The 12914-nt window shown below is 32.0% G+C and overlaps 2 protein-coding genes across 2 annotated transcripts; both read left to right on the plus strand.

Moving 5' to 3' along the window:
* The first annotated feature begins 731 nt into the window (after positions 1-731).
* Positions 732-2861, plus strand: LOC149241931 (temperature-induced lipocalin-1-like). Its single transcript, XM_089374083.1, has 2 exons — positions 732-1275; positions 2300-2861. Exons 1-2 carry the CDS (start codon positions 904-906, stop codon positions 2474-2476), a joined length of 549 nt encoding a protein of 182 aa, XP_089230209.1. The 5' UTR covers positions 732-903; the 3' UTR covers positions 2477-2861.
* Positions 2862-6972: 4111 nt separating this feature from the next.
* Positions 6973-9078, plus strand: LOC149241932 (temperature-induced lipocalin-1-like). The gene is made up of 2 exons (XM_089374084.1): positions 6973-7559; positions 8584-9078. Exons 1-2 carry the CDS (start codon positions 7188-7190, stop codon positions 8758-8760), a joined length of 549 nt encoding a protein of 182 aa, XP_089230210.1. The 5' UTR covers positions 6973-7187; the 3' UTR covers positions 8761-9078.
* Positions 9079-12914: the final 3836 nt, after the last annotated feature.

Here is a 12914-nt window from a genome sequence, read left to right on the forward strand (position 1 = left end):
TAATTCCTTGTTCAAACTTTATAATTCACCAAAATATTAATAACTTTATTTATTTATTTATTTGTTTTGTCATATCATTTTTAAATGAAACTTAAGTTTATTTATTTATTTATTTGTTTTGTCATATCATTTTTAAATGAAACTTATTATTTTTAACATTTTTATAAAACACGACAAACCATAATAATTGTTATGAAGTATGACAAATCATAATAATGGTGATATTCACTTTTATTATTTTCAATACATTAATTTTTCATGAAAACTTTAAGTTCATTAAAATCTACATTAATTCTTTGTTAACTTTATTAAAATATACATTAAATATTAGAAAAACATTAAAGTCTACACCTTTCTTAAATCATATCAAATAGTTTTCCCTCAAATACAGTGATGAATTATAACTTTCCTTAATGCTCATTAACCCTTTACCTATGGTTTAATTAAGAAGAAAATTATGCTTTCACCCCCATTATGTTAAAACATCGAAATGAATTTTTAGGTTAAGTACACGTACACGACACATCTCATCAGCGCAGCTGGAAAAAACACGTCGTTTCTCAAGCGGCAAACATAGTGTCAGCTTTATCTGTTGTCCACATATCCACTTCCAAATTGTTCCACGTGGCACCTTATCTCTTCCATTTTCCTTCACATGCAATCTAACGCTCACAACCACAGAATCCAGACGCGTCTTTTAGCTTCTGGTAAAGCCTCAGATGGGACGGTTTGTCGCCAAAGTCTTGGACCATCCGCAAAGAGCCGCGCCCCTCAGCAACTCGCCGAACTATTTCACCACACCCGACGCCCCCACTCTGAAATTATTATTACTACAACTTGATCTTCTTCGCGGCGCAGCGGCAACAGATTTAGATTTTTGTGACCAGGTTGCAGGTTCGAGCCATGGGAAAGGAGGATTTGCAGGTTGTGAAGGGACTAGACTTGCAGAGGTACATGGGGGTATGGTATGAAATCGCTTCGATGCCGTCCTTTTTCCAGCCAAAGAATGGCATAAACACCAGAGCTACGTATTCCCTGAATGAGGACAGCACTGTGCATGTGCTGAACGAGACTTTTGTGAACGGGAAGAAAAGCTCCATCGAGGGAAGTGCGTACAAAGTTGATCCCAAAAGCGAGGATGCCAAATTTAAAGTTAAATTTATGGTGCCTCCCTTTCTCCCCATTATTCCAGTCTATGGGAATTACTGGGTTCTGCTGCTGGATGAAGATTACCAGTGGGCTCTCATTGGAGAACCTTCTCTCAAATCCCTATGGGTAACAATATTCTCCCCCATATGTCCCTTTAGTGGCCTCCTCCATTATGGCCTTGAATTTCATGCTATAACATATGGCAATGTGACAGGATTATCTATTTTGATACATGGAATTGTTTGTTTAATTTTTTTACTAATAGTTTTTTATAATAGTAGTGATTATTTATCTTGATTCCTATCTAAATTAATATCTTGATTTTCGAGATTTTGATTCTTATGTAAAGTAATATCTTGATTCTTTGAGATTTTTATGTTAAAGCGATTATCTATCTTGATTCCTTAAAATAGCAAGTACCTTGATTCCTTAGATATTCAGTAGATGTTGTTTGTTAGAATACCCAGTAGATGTTGTTTGTTAGAATAGCCAATAGATGTTGTTCGTGGTAGATGTATTCCTTAGATATTCAGTAGATGTTGTTTGTTAGAATACCCAGCAGATGTTGTTTGTTAGAATAGCCAATAGATGTTGTTCGTGGTAGATGTTGTTCATAAAGATAGATAAGATAGATATTGTTAGTGATTTATCTTGATTCTTATATCTAACATTGATTCTTTGAGATTTTTTCATGTAAAGCGATTATCTACCTTGATTCTTTAAAATAACATGTACCTTAAAATAAGTGGTACATGTTGTTTGTTAGAATAGCCAATAGTAGATGTTGTTCGTGGTAGATGTGGTTCATAGAGATAGGTATTGTTAGTGGTAAATGTTCTTTATAAAAGTAGTAGATAGTAGATATGGTTAGTGGATTTAGATGTTTCTATTGGAAGAAAATTAGTATAGAGAAGTGAACCACATTTTTAAAAAAATGGCCTCTTCATAATGCAAATAGCAAATAGTAATAGTCTGTTATTTCTCAGATTTATGGATCTAGATGTTGTTTGTGGAGGTAGCCAATAGAAGATTAGTATACTAAAGTGAACCACATTTTTTAAAAAATGGCCTCTTCATAATGCAAATAACAAATAGTAATAGTCTGTTATTTCTCAGATTTTCTGAGGATTATTTGTTATTGTATGGGCAGGTCCTCAGCAGGCAAAAACAGCTAGACGAAGCAACTTATAATCGTCTATTGGAACATGCTCGCCAAGAAGGGTACGACGTGAGTCGTCTTCATAAAACTACGCAAAATAATGATCCAGAGACTGAAGCTCCAAAGGATAAGGGGTTCTGGTGGATTAAAGCTCTGCTTGGAAAATAGTGGGGTGATTCAATTCCTTATGGCACATCAGTAGTATGCTAGATTATGTTTCTAGAGTATTTGGATAGGGTGTTTTCTAGTGGACTTGCTTTAGGACTGACTAAAATTTTAGTGGAAGTTTGAGGGAGACCAATGAAAACTTATGGGGTTAATTGTTATGTGGTTTTCATAGATTAGCAACTTTATCTGTTCATGATAGTGTAGAATATGACATTTTGGTATTGATTATCAATGTGTACTGTCCAAATCTGTTCATCATAGTGTACAATGTAACATTTTGGTATTGATTATCAGTGTTGTATTCAGGTTTGCATTATGGTGTACAATATAACATTATTCTACATTTTGGTATTGATTATCAATGTGTACTGTTCATATTTGTTCATCATAGTGTACAATGTAACATTTTGGTATTGATTATCAGTGTATGTGCTGAATTCAGGTTTGCATTATGGTGTACAATATAACATTATTTTACATTTTGGTATTGATTATCAATGTGTACTGTCCATATCTGTTCATCATAGTGTACAATGTAACATTTTGGTATTGATTATCAGTGTATGTGCTTAATTCTATTGCTATAAGGTTTGCATTATGGTGTACAATATAACATTTTGGTAACGTTGAATTCTATTTCTGTAGCCTATGGATCAGATGTTTTGAAGTAGACTTTTTATCTACAAATTTTGCGCTGGGTGACTAAAATTTTAGAATTTTAGATAGAGTTTTAGTTAAATTTAGTAAAAAATTTGTTTCATGAGTGTAAGATGAGTTCATTTTGTTATGTTATATAATATTTTGTGATATGTTGAAAGTTTCTTGTGATGTGGAAAAAAGATATATAGTTATAGGGATTTTAGATACAGTTGAAAGTAAATTTAGTGAAAATGGTGAAAATTTGTTTTTATTAGTGTTAGATTAATTTAGTATGTTTGATTTTGATTTAATTAAATAAATATCACATAAAATGACTTATAGTTTTAAACTGTGGTATTATAAATTGAGTTATAGTTTTTTGAACATATGGTATTAGTGACTAATAATATTAATCAGATTATTGGAACAAACCTTATTTATAACTGTAGTATTATAAATTGAGTTATAGTTTTTTGAACATATGGTATTAGTGACTAATAATATTAATCAGCTTATTGGAACAAACCTTATTTATAAATTAAAAATCTCAATAATAAATTGAAATTAAATTTTCTTTTTTAAAAAACAAGAAAAACAAGATTGTTTCATTTAATATAATAATAATTCAAATGTAAATTAATTATTTTTAATAAAATTAATTATAAATGAATTATGGATCTTTTAGTATTAAGAAGTAATAATACTAATCAAGTTATTGAAACAAAATTTATTTATAAATTAAAAATCTCTTAATTTTGTTCAATTTTATTTTACTCTACTAAAATAAAATAAATATTCAAACTCAAATTAATATTTTTATAAAATTTGTGAGTATTAATATATTTTATTATTTGCATTTTATTGCGAATATTAATATATTTTATTATTTACATTTTTAATAAATTTAAAAATATTAATATATTTTATTTGATTCAACTATCATAAATTATAAATTATTGAAGTGACAAAATTTTAGTTTTGGTTTAACATGTATCACCAACCATATTTAAAATGTCTTTCCTACAATAAACAAAATAATGATTTATTTAATTCGGGAGTGTAAACAATTCTAATTCCGAAATATAAATATTTATAAAATTTACGAAGGTTAATATATTTTATTTGATTAGACTATCGTAAATTATAGAAGTGATGTTTCATTCCTTAGAACGGAAAATGTTGGATTGCTTAAGATGCATGGAAAACAATATTCATGAACTCTTAATACTTTTATTATATTGTAATGTTGGCTTGTAGATCATTTAACTCTTAAAGTCAAGGTTATTTTATGTCATAATATTTCATACTATTTTCTTACAGAAGCATAAATATCATGAATAAATTTGCAAGAGGATGATTTCAATTATTTATATATATATATATTTATATTTATTTATTTATTTATTTATTTATTAAAAAGACATTTATATTATTATAAAATATACTAGTTTAGTAGTAGTTGTGCTTTTTAGTTTAGTAGAAATGGTGTAAAGTGATGAAAGCTTATTTATTTATTATTATTTATTAAGTTTATTTATAAAAAAAATTTATAAAATTTTTATATATTTAAATTATATATGATTTTTTTGTTTTTTAATAAATAATAATAATAATAAAATTATAATTTGATTAATTTTAATTATTTTTTATATTTTAAAAATATGAAATATATTATGAAAAGAAAAATAAGTATTTTGAGATGCTTAACTTATTTATTAATTATTTCAAGTATATGGTGGATAGTATGAGGAATTTTTTTTTTTAATTAATTTTTATTGTGATATAATAAATGTAAAATTAAAATGAATTTATATTAATTTTAATTCAAAGGAATTGGATCTTATGGAAGAGTGATCAGTTTTTTATCATTAAATAAAGTTCATTTTTTATCAAGATTTAGTTTAAAGTTATGAGATACTTAAATATTTAGTTTAAAGTTATGAGATTTAATTTCTTGATATATAAATATGAAGTTTTTTATTTAATCTTTAGTGAATGAAAGTTATAGACATCTTTTTTAAAACAAATTATAAAAATGGTATTTTTATATAATAAAATTTTATTGATTTTTTTATGAAATATATTTTTATTAAAAGTACTTAACTAGCCTAGCCTTATTTTAGCTTTGGATATATAAGTGTCGAGAGGGATCAAACCTCTTGAGGTGAAAATCTCTTCTTTAAGTGCAAAATTTGAGGAATTGTTTGCACCTTGAGAGATTTGATCCTTATTGGTGCTTGATAAATTTGGGGTTAAGATGGATCTAGATTGGTTTCAACCATGCGCGGTCACACAAATTTTTTTGAGCATATGTTTAATTTGATTATTTTAAATATGTCTAATATTATTTGATAATTTTAATATAACAATTTAATACAAATTATGAAAACAAATTCAGAATGTTGTTTTTAATACAATGATTAAATACAAAATATGAATATAGATTAGGAATAAAAATTTGCAATATTGAATAATGATAAATGTTTGTTTTTTTTGTTAAGTAATGTAAGTCCTAAGATGACTGGGACACCCAACCTGCAGCTTGAGTAGTCGTGACCTAGGGGCATCTAAACCATAATATCACCTAGGGATTGCACTTGGCATGGGCCAGCTAAGGGCTGGATTTTTGCTCATGAGGTTTTGAATCAATAACCTTTTCACCATGGAGTGCCTCAACAAAACACCTTGTCATCATCTACTCTATGCCCCATGGGCGAATTATGATAAATGTAAATAATATGAATCTAGTCAATTACAAATAATTTACACTGTAATCAAGCTCAATCTCTCTTATTTTTCTTTCCTCATTGTCATATCTGTTACTTTTGTCATCTTTTCATATCTTTCACATGAAAAGGGAGGTTGAGATCGTGGACAATCTAGAGCTTTAACTCAAGATATCATAGTAAACGTCATACCCTATCTCTTTTTCTTCCCAATATTAATTGTAGCTTTCTCCAAAGTCAATCCTTGTGACTTATGGATTATTAAGCCCCAAGCAAGTTTCAAAAGAAGTTGTGTTTTTATTAATTTTTCATGAAAACTTTAAGTTCATTAAAATCTACATTAATTGTTCATTAAAATTTTATAGTTAACTAAAATATACATTAATTCTTTGTTAAAACTTTAATAATTCACCAAAATATTAATGAATTTATGTGTTTATTTATTTGTTTTGTGATATCATTTTTAAATGAAACTTATTAAACAAAGAAACTTTATAATTCACCAAAATATTAATGAGTTTATTTATTTGTTTTGTCATATCATTTTTAAATGAAACTTATTATTTTTAACATTTTTTTATAGAACACGACAAACCATAATATTGTTATGAAGTATGACAAATCATAATAATTGTGATGTTCACTTTTATTATTTTCAATACATTAATTTTTCATGAAAACTCTAAGTTCATTAAAATCTACATTAATTCTCGACATTAAATATTAATAAGTTTATTTTTTTATTTTTTTATCATTTTTAGGTTTCTCTCTTGAACCTTTAGAAAAACATGAAATTCTACACCTTTCTTAAATCATTTCAAATAGTTTTCCCTCAAATACAGTGATGAATTATAACTTTCCTTAATGCTCATTACCTATGGTTTAATTAAGAAGAAAATTATGCTTTCACCCCCATTATGTTAAAACATCGAAATGAATTTCTAGGTTAAGTACACGTACACGACACATCTCATCAGCGCAGCTGGAAAGAACACGTCGTTTCTCGAGCGGCAAACATAGTGTCAGCTTTATCTGTTGTCCACATATCCACTTCCAAATCGTTCCACGTGGCACCTTATCTCTTCCATTTTCCTTCACATGCAATCTAACGCTCACAACCACAGAATCCAGACGCGTCTTTTAGCTTCTGGTAAAGCCTCAGATGGGACGGTTTGTCGCCAAAGTCTTGGACCATCCGCAAAGAGCCGCGCCCCTCAGCAACTCGCCGAACTATTTCACCGCACCCGACGCTCCCACTCTGAAATTATTATTACCACAACCTGATCTTCTTCGCGGCGCAGCGGCAACAGATTTAGAATTTTGTGACCAGGTCGCAGGTTCGAGCCATGGGAAAGGAGGATTTGCAGGTTGTGAAGGGACTAGACTTGCAGAGGTACATGGGGGTATGGTATGAAATCGCTTCGATGCCGTCCTTTTTCCAGCCAAAGAATGGCATAAACACCAGAGCTACGTATTCGCTGAATGAGGACAGCACTGTGCATGTGCTGAACGAGACTTTTGTGAACGGGAAGAAAAGCTCCATCGAGGGAAGTGCGTACAAAGTTGATCCCAAAAGCGAGGATGCCAAATTTAAAGTTAAATTTATGGTGCCTCCCTTTCTCCCCATTATTCCAGTCTATGGGAATTACTGGGTTCTGCTGCTGGATGAAGATTACCAGTGGGCTCTCATTGGAGAACCTTCTCTCAAATACTTATGGGTAACAATATTCTCCCCCATATGTCCCTTTAGTGGCCTCCTTCCATTATGGCCTTGAATTTCATACTATAACATATGACTATGTGACAGGATTATCTATTTTGATACATGGAATAGTTTGTTTATAGTTTTTTATAACAGTTAGTGTTATATTATCTATCTTGATTCTTATCTAAAGCAATACTTTGATTTTTGAGATTTTGATTCTTATCTAAAGTAATATCTTGATTCTTTGAGATTTTTATGTTAAACCGATTATCTATCTTGATTCCTTAAAATAGCAAGTACCTTGATTCCTTACATATTCATTAAAATAGCAAGTACCTTGATTCCTTACATATTTCGTAGATGTTGTTGGTTAGAATAGCAAGTAGATGTTGTTCGTGGTAGATGTTGTTCATAGAGATAGATATTGTTAGTGATTATCTATCTTGATTCTTGATTCTTATCTAACATTGATTTTTTGATATTTTTTCATGTTGTTCATAGAGATAGATATTGTTAGTGATTATCTATCTCGATTCTTATCTAACATTGATTTTTTGAGATTTTTCATGTAAAGCGATTATCTACCTTGATTCTTTAAAATAGCAAGTACCTTGAATCCTTAAAATAACCGGCAGGTAGATGTTGTTTGTTAGAATAGCCCGTAGATGTTGTTCGTGGTAGATGTGGTTCATAGAGATAGGTATTGTTAGTGGTAGATGTTCTTTATAAAAGTAGTAGATATGGTTAGTGGATCTAGATGTCTCTGTTGGAGGTAGCCAATAGAAAATTAGTATAATGAAGTGAACCACATTTTTAAAAAAATGGCCTCTTCATAATGCAAATAGCAAATAGTAATAGTCTGTTATTTCTCAGATTTATGGATCTAGATGTTGTTTGTGGAGGTAGCCAATAGAAGATTAGTATAGTAAAGTTAACCACATTTTTTAAAAAATGGCCTCTTCATAATGCAAATAGCAAATAGTAATAGTCTGTTATTTCTCAGATTTTCTGAGGATTATTTGTTATTGTATGGGCAGGTCCTCTGCAGGCAACGACAGCTAGACGAAGCAATTTATAATCGTCTATTGGAACATGCTCGCCAAGAAGGGTACGACATAAGTCGTCTTCATAAAACTACGCAAAATAACGATCCAGAGACTGAAGCTCCAAAGGATAAGGGGTTCTGGTGGATTAAAGCTCTGCTTGGAAAATAGTGGGGGTGATTCAATTCCTTATGGCACATCAGGAGTATGCTAGATTATGTTTCTAGAGTATTTGGATAGGGTGTTTTCTAGTGGACTTGCTTTAGGAATGGCTAAAATTTTAGTGGAAGTTTGAGGGAGACCAGTGAAAACTTTTGGTGTTAATTGTTATGTGGTTTTCATAGATTAGCAACTTTATTTGTTCATGATAGTGTAGAATATGACATTTTGGTATTGATTATCAATGTGTACTGTCCAAATATGTTCATCATAGTGTACAATGTAACATTTTGGTATTGATTATCAATGTGTACTGTCCAAATCTGTTCATCATAGTGTACAATGTAACATTTTGGTATTGATTATCAGTATATGTGCTGAATTCAGGTTTGCATTATGGTGTACAATATAACATTATTCTACATTTTGGTATTGATTATCAATGTGTATTGTCCATATCTGTTCATCATAGTATACAATGTAACATTATTTTGGTATGCTGAATTCTATTTCTGTAGCCTATGGATCAGATGTTTTGAAGTAGACTTTTTATCTACAAATTTTGGGCTGGGTGACTAAAATTTTAGAATTTTAGATAGAGTTTTATGTAAATTTAGTAAAAAATTGTTTCATGAGTGTTAGATGAGTTTATTTTGTTATGTTATACAATATTTTGTGATATGTGTGAGAGTTTCTTGTGATGTGGAAAAAAAAAAATATAGTTATAGGGATTTTAGATAGAGTTTGAAAGTAAATTTAGTGAAAATAGTGAAAATTTGTTTTTATTAGTGTGAGATTAATTTAGTATGTTTGATTGTGATTTAATTAAATAAATATCACATAAAATGGCTTATAGTTTTAAACTCTGGTATTATAAATTGAGTTATGGTTTTTTTGGAGATATAGCATTAGTGACTAATAATGTTAGTTAAGTTATTGGAACAAAACTTATTTATAAATTAAAAATCTCAATAATAAATTGAAATTATATTTTTACGGTTAAAAAAACAAGAACAAGAAGAACAAGTTTGTTACATTTTATTTTACTCTATTAAAATAAAATAATAAAATAATAATTCAAATGTAAATTAATATTTTAATAAAATGAATTATGGTTTTTTTAACATTAATAAATAATAATACTCATATTAAAAATCTCTTGATTTATAAAGAAAAATCTTGTTCGATTTTATTTTACTCTACTGAAATAAAATAAAGATTCAAACTTATATTTTTATAAAATTTGAGAATATTAATATATTCTATTATTTACATTTTTATTAAATTTGCAAATATTAATATGTTTTATTTGATTCAACTATCATAAATTATAAATTATTGAAGTGACAAAATTTTATTTTTGGTTTAACATTTTTTTCCGAAGAAAGAGAGTTCATAATTTCTATTAATAAGAAATTACATGCTGTTGATGCCATTGGCATATGCTGTAGTGTGGTTTTCACCACTGCTCAGAAAAAAATAAAATTTACATCAAATAGAGACCCATAGAGATACGATGGATCTGTATCCCTCAGAGAATGTGCAATGTCTCAAAAAAACCAAAATAAACAGAGTTGTAGAGTGTATCCGCTATACAGAAGCAAGATCTGTACTGTGGCTGTTATATACAATGAGTATCATAGCATAGCAAAAAGGACGATCTGTACTGTGGCTGTTATATACAATGAGTATCATAGCATAGCAAAAAATTTAGATGGGGGCATTGCCCCCCTGTAGGAGGTCGTCAATATATGGTCGATGAAAAAATCTGTGCATCCCATCTGGATTGTATTCCTCGATCAGCCAATCTCCTAGAGGTCGATCCGCCGCTTCTTTCGAGAGCCGGTCAGCAGTTGAATTTCTTTCCCTGTAGATATGAGAAACAGTGATCTGGTCAAAATGTGTTTTAAGAAAAACAATTTCTTCCAAGATATGTTTCAAAGAATATGCATGACAGATAGATTTGTTATTTGCCCAATCAATCACAATCTTTGAGTCCCCAAAAATTTGTAGTTGCCGACAGTTTTTGGATAAAGCAAAATAGAGGAGATGTCTCAGAGTAATTAGTTCAGCATGGTTGTTGGTGCCCGGACCAAGTCCCATTCTCAGGTGAAAATAGTGTGTATCAGATAGATGAAAAAGAATCCCCCCCCCACAGCCTTGCCTCGGTGCAGCCCCATCAAAGTATGCCCACGGCAGATCCTTGTTAATAATTTCAGGCATAATGTTCTTGGGAGTGTTATGTTTATTTTCAAGTGGGATCTCCGTGTATGCCGCGCATATGGACGGTGGGAGTAGGTGCCAATTGACCATGCAGTCCTCAAAGATTATGGCATTACGTCTGTTCCAGATGTACCAGGACACCAGAAGCGGTAAGTTCCTAGACTTTTCTGAAGCCACAGCAGACCACCATTGTTCCCAGGCCGTAGGTATATCTGCCCCCTGCCAAGCTGTATTTATATTGAGGGCCTATGTGACCTGGTTCCATAAATCCTTTGTGACCTCACAGGTAAGAAATAGGTGTAGAGTTGTTTCTTCCTCTTTTCTGTATAGGACGCACCATGTTGGTCCAGCAAAAGCTCTTTTCCTGAGGATGGTGCCAGTTGGTAATTTGTCTGCAAGAATATTCCACATGAGAAGTCGAGCTCTTGGTTGAGCTTGTAGATGCCAGATAGCTGACCACCAGTTTTTATGCATGTCAGGTTTCTTTGCCTCGATCAACTTGTAGTAGCCAATCTTCGGAGCATAATTACCAGATTTGGCAGGCGCCTAGATTAACTCATCCTCTTCCTCATGTATCTTGATGTGCGATTCGGTTAGTGCCTGTATGTAGCCTTTCCAATTAGAGTTCCATTCATCTGTTAGTTGCCACTGACGGTCAGTTATCCATGCCTGTGAAAAGATGGAAGAATGTTGCTGATCTCCAATCTGTGCAAAATATTTTATGCCCCTGTTGTTGAGATAACGAACCAAATCTTCCGGCAGTAGGTGCGCATTCCCCGAGCCAGGCCAAGGATCTAAGCCAATGCGGACTTGTGTACCATTACCAATTCACCATAGCAGATTGTCTCTAATGAGGGGCATAGCATTTAGAGTGGCCTTCCAGATCGCAGATATGCCTTGTTGGTTCCAATGGGGTCTGCGGATCCAGTCAATGATGTTAGAGGGCCAAATGTACTTTTGGTGTATAACTTCCGCCCATAAACTGTTCAGTTTGAGAAGTGACCAGCCCTGCTTGGCTGTCAACGCTTGTGCAAATTCAGATAGAGATTTCAGTCCCCACCCTCCCCATCTCTTTGGTGTAGTGACCAATGACCATCTTGTCCAGGCAAAGATCTTCCCCTTTTTATTGCCATTCCACAGGAATCTGTTAAAAATTTGTTGAATTTTTTGAAGAATGTTCTTTGGGATCCATGTGAGGGACATCCAGTAAACTGGGGTAGCCTCAAGAACATATTTGATCAGCAGTAGTCTACCTGCTTTAGACAGAAGACGATGATGCCAGCAATTTATCCTTTTTTCAATTTTGTTGATAAGCCAAGACCAGTGCTCAATTTTGTACCCATCCGGCCTTAGTCTGAAGCCAAGATATTTGATGCCCTCCAGCAAATTATTTTCCAGGAAGGGGAAATGCTGGGATGCCAGCTGAGCTTCCTGATATGTGCACCCCATCGTGGACCTGGTAGATTTCTCCCTGTTGATCTCCATGCCCGTAGCTTTACAGAAGAGTTGAAGAATGTCATTTAGAGCAATGGAATCCCGGACACTTCCATTCAAGAAGATTAAGATGTCGTCAACAAACAGTAGATGAGTAAGATAGTACTGTTCAGTAATCTTGAGTCCGCTGAAGTCTCCATTCCTTTTTGCTGTAGCTATAAGCCGACTGAGCCCTTCCATGACAATAAGGAAGAGTAGTGGGGAAAGAGGGCAGCCTTGCCTGATACCTCTGTTGATGTTGAAGCGAGCAGAGGCCGAACCATTAATAAGGATAGCAAAGGAGACAGTAGATATACAACCCATTATCCAGTTAATGAGCATGTGGGGGAAGCCCAAATGGGTGAGAATCATTTTCAAATAGAGCCAGTTTACCTTGTCAAAAGCCTTTGCAAGGTCGATCTTTAGAGATATGCCTTTGAGGTTCTTTAGCTTTATGGAATGTAAGGCTT

This window comes from Pinus tabuliformis, chromosome 8 (genome assembly GCF_031772625.1).
Source record: "Pinus tabuliformis cultivar Carrire ecotype Pingquan chromosome 8, CPIR1, whole genome shotgun sequence".
Classification (NCBI taxonomy): Eukaryota; Viridiplantae; Streptophyta; class Pinopsida; order Pinales; family Pinaceae; genus Pinus; species Pinus tabuliformis.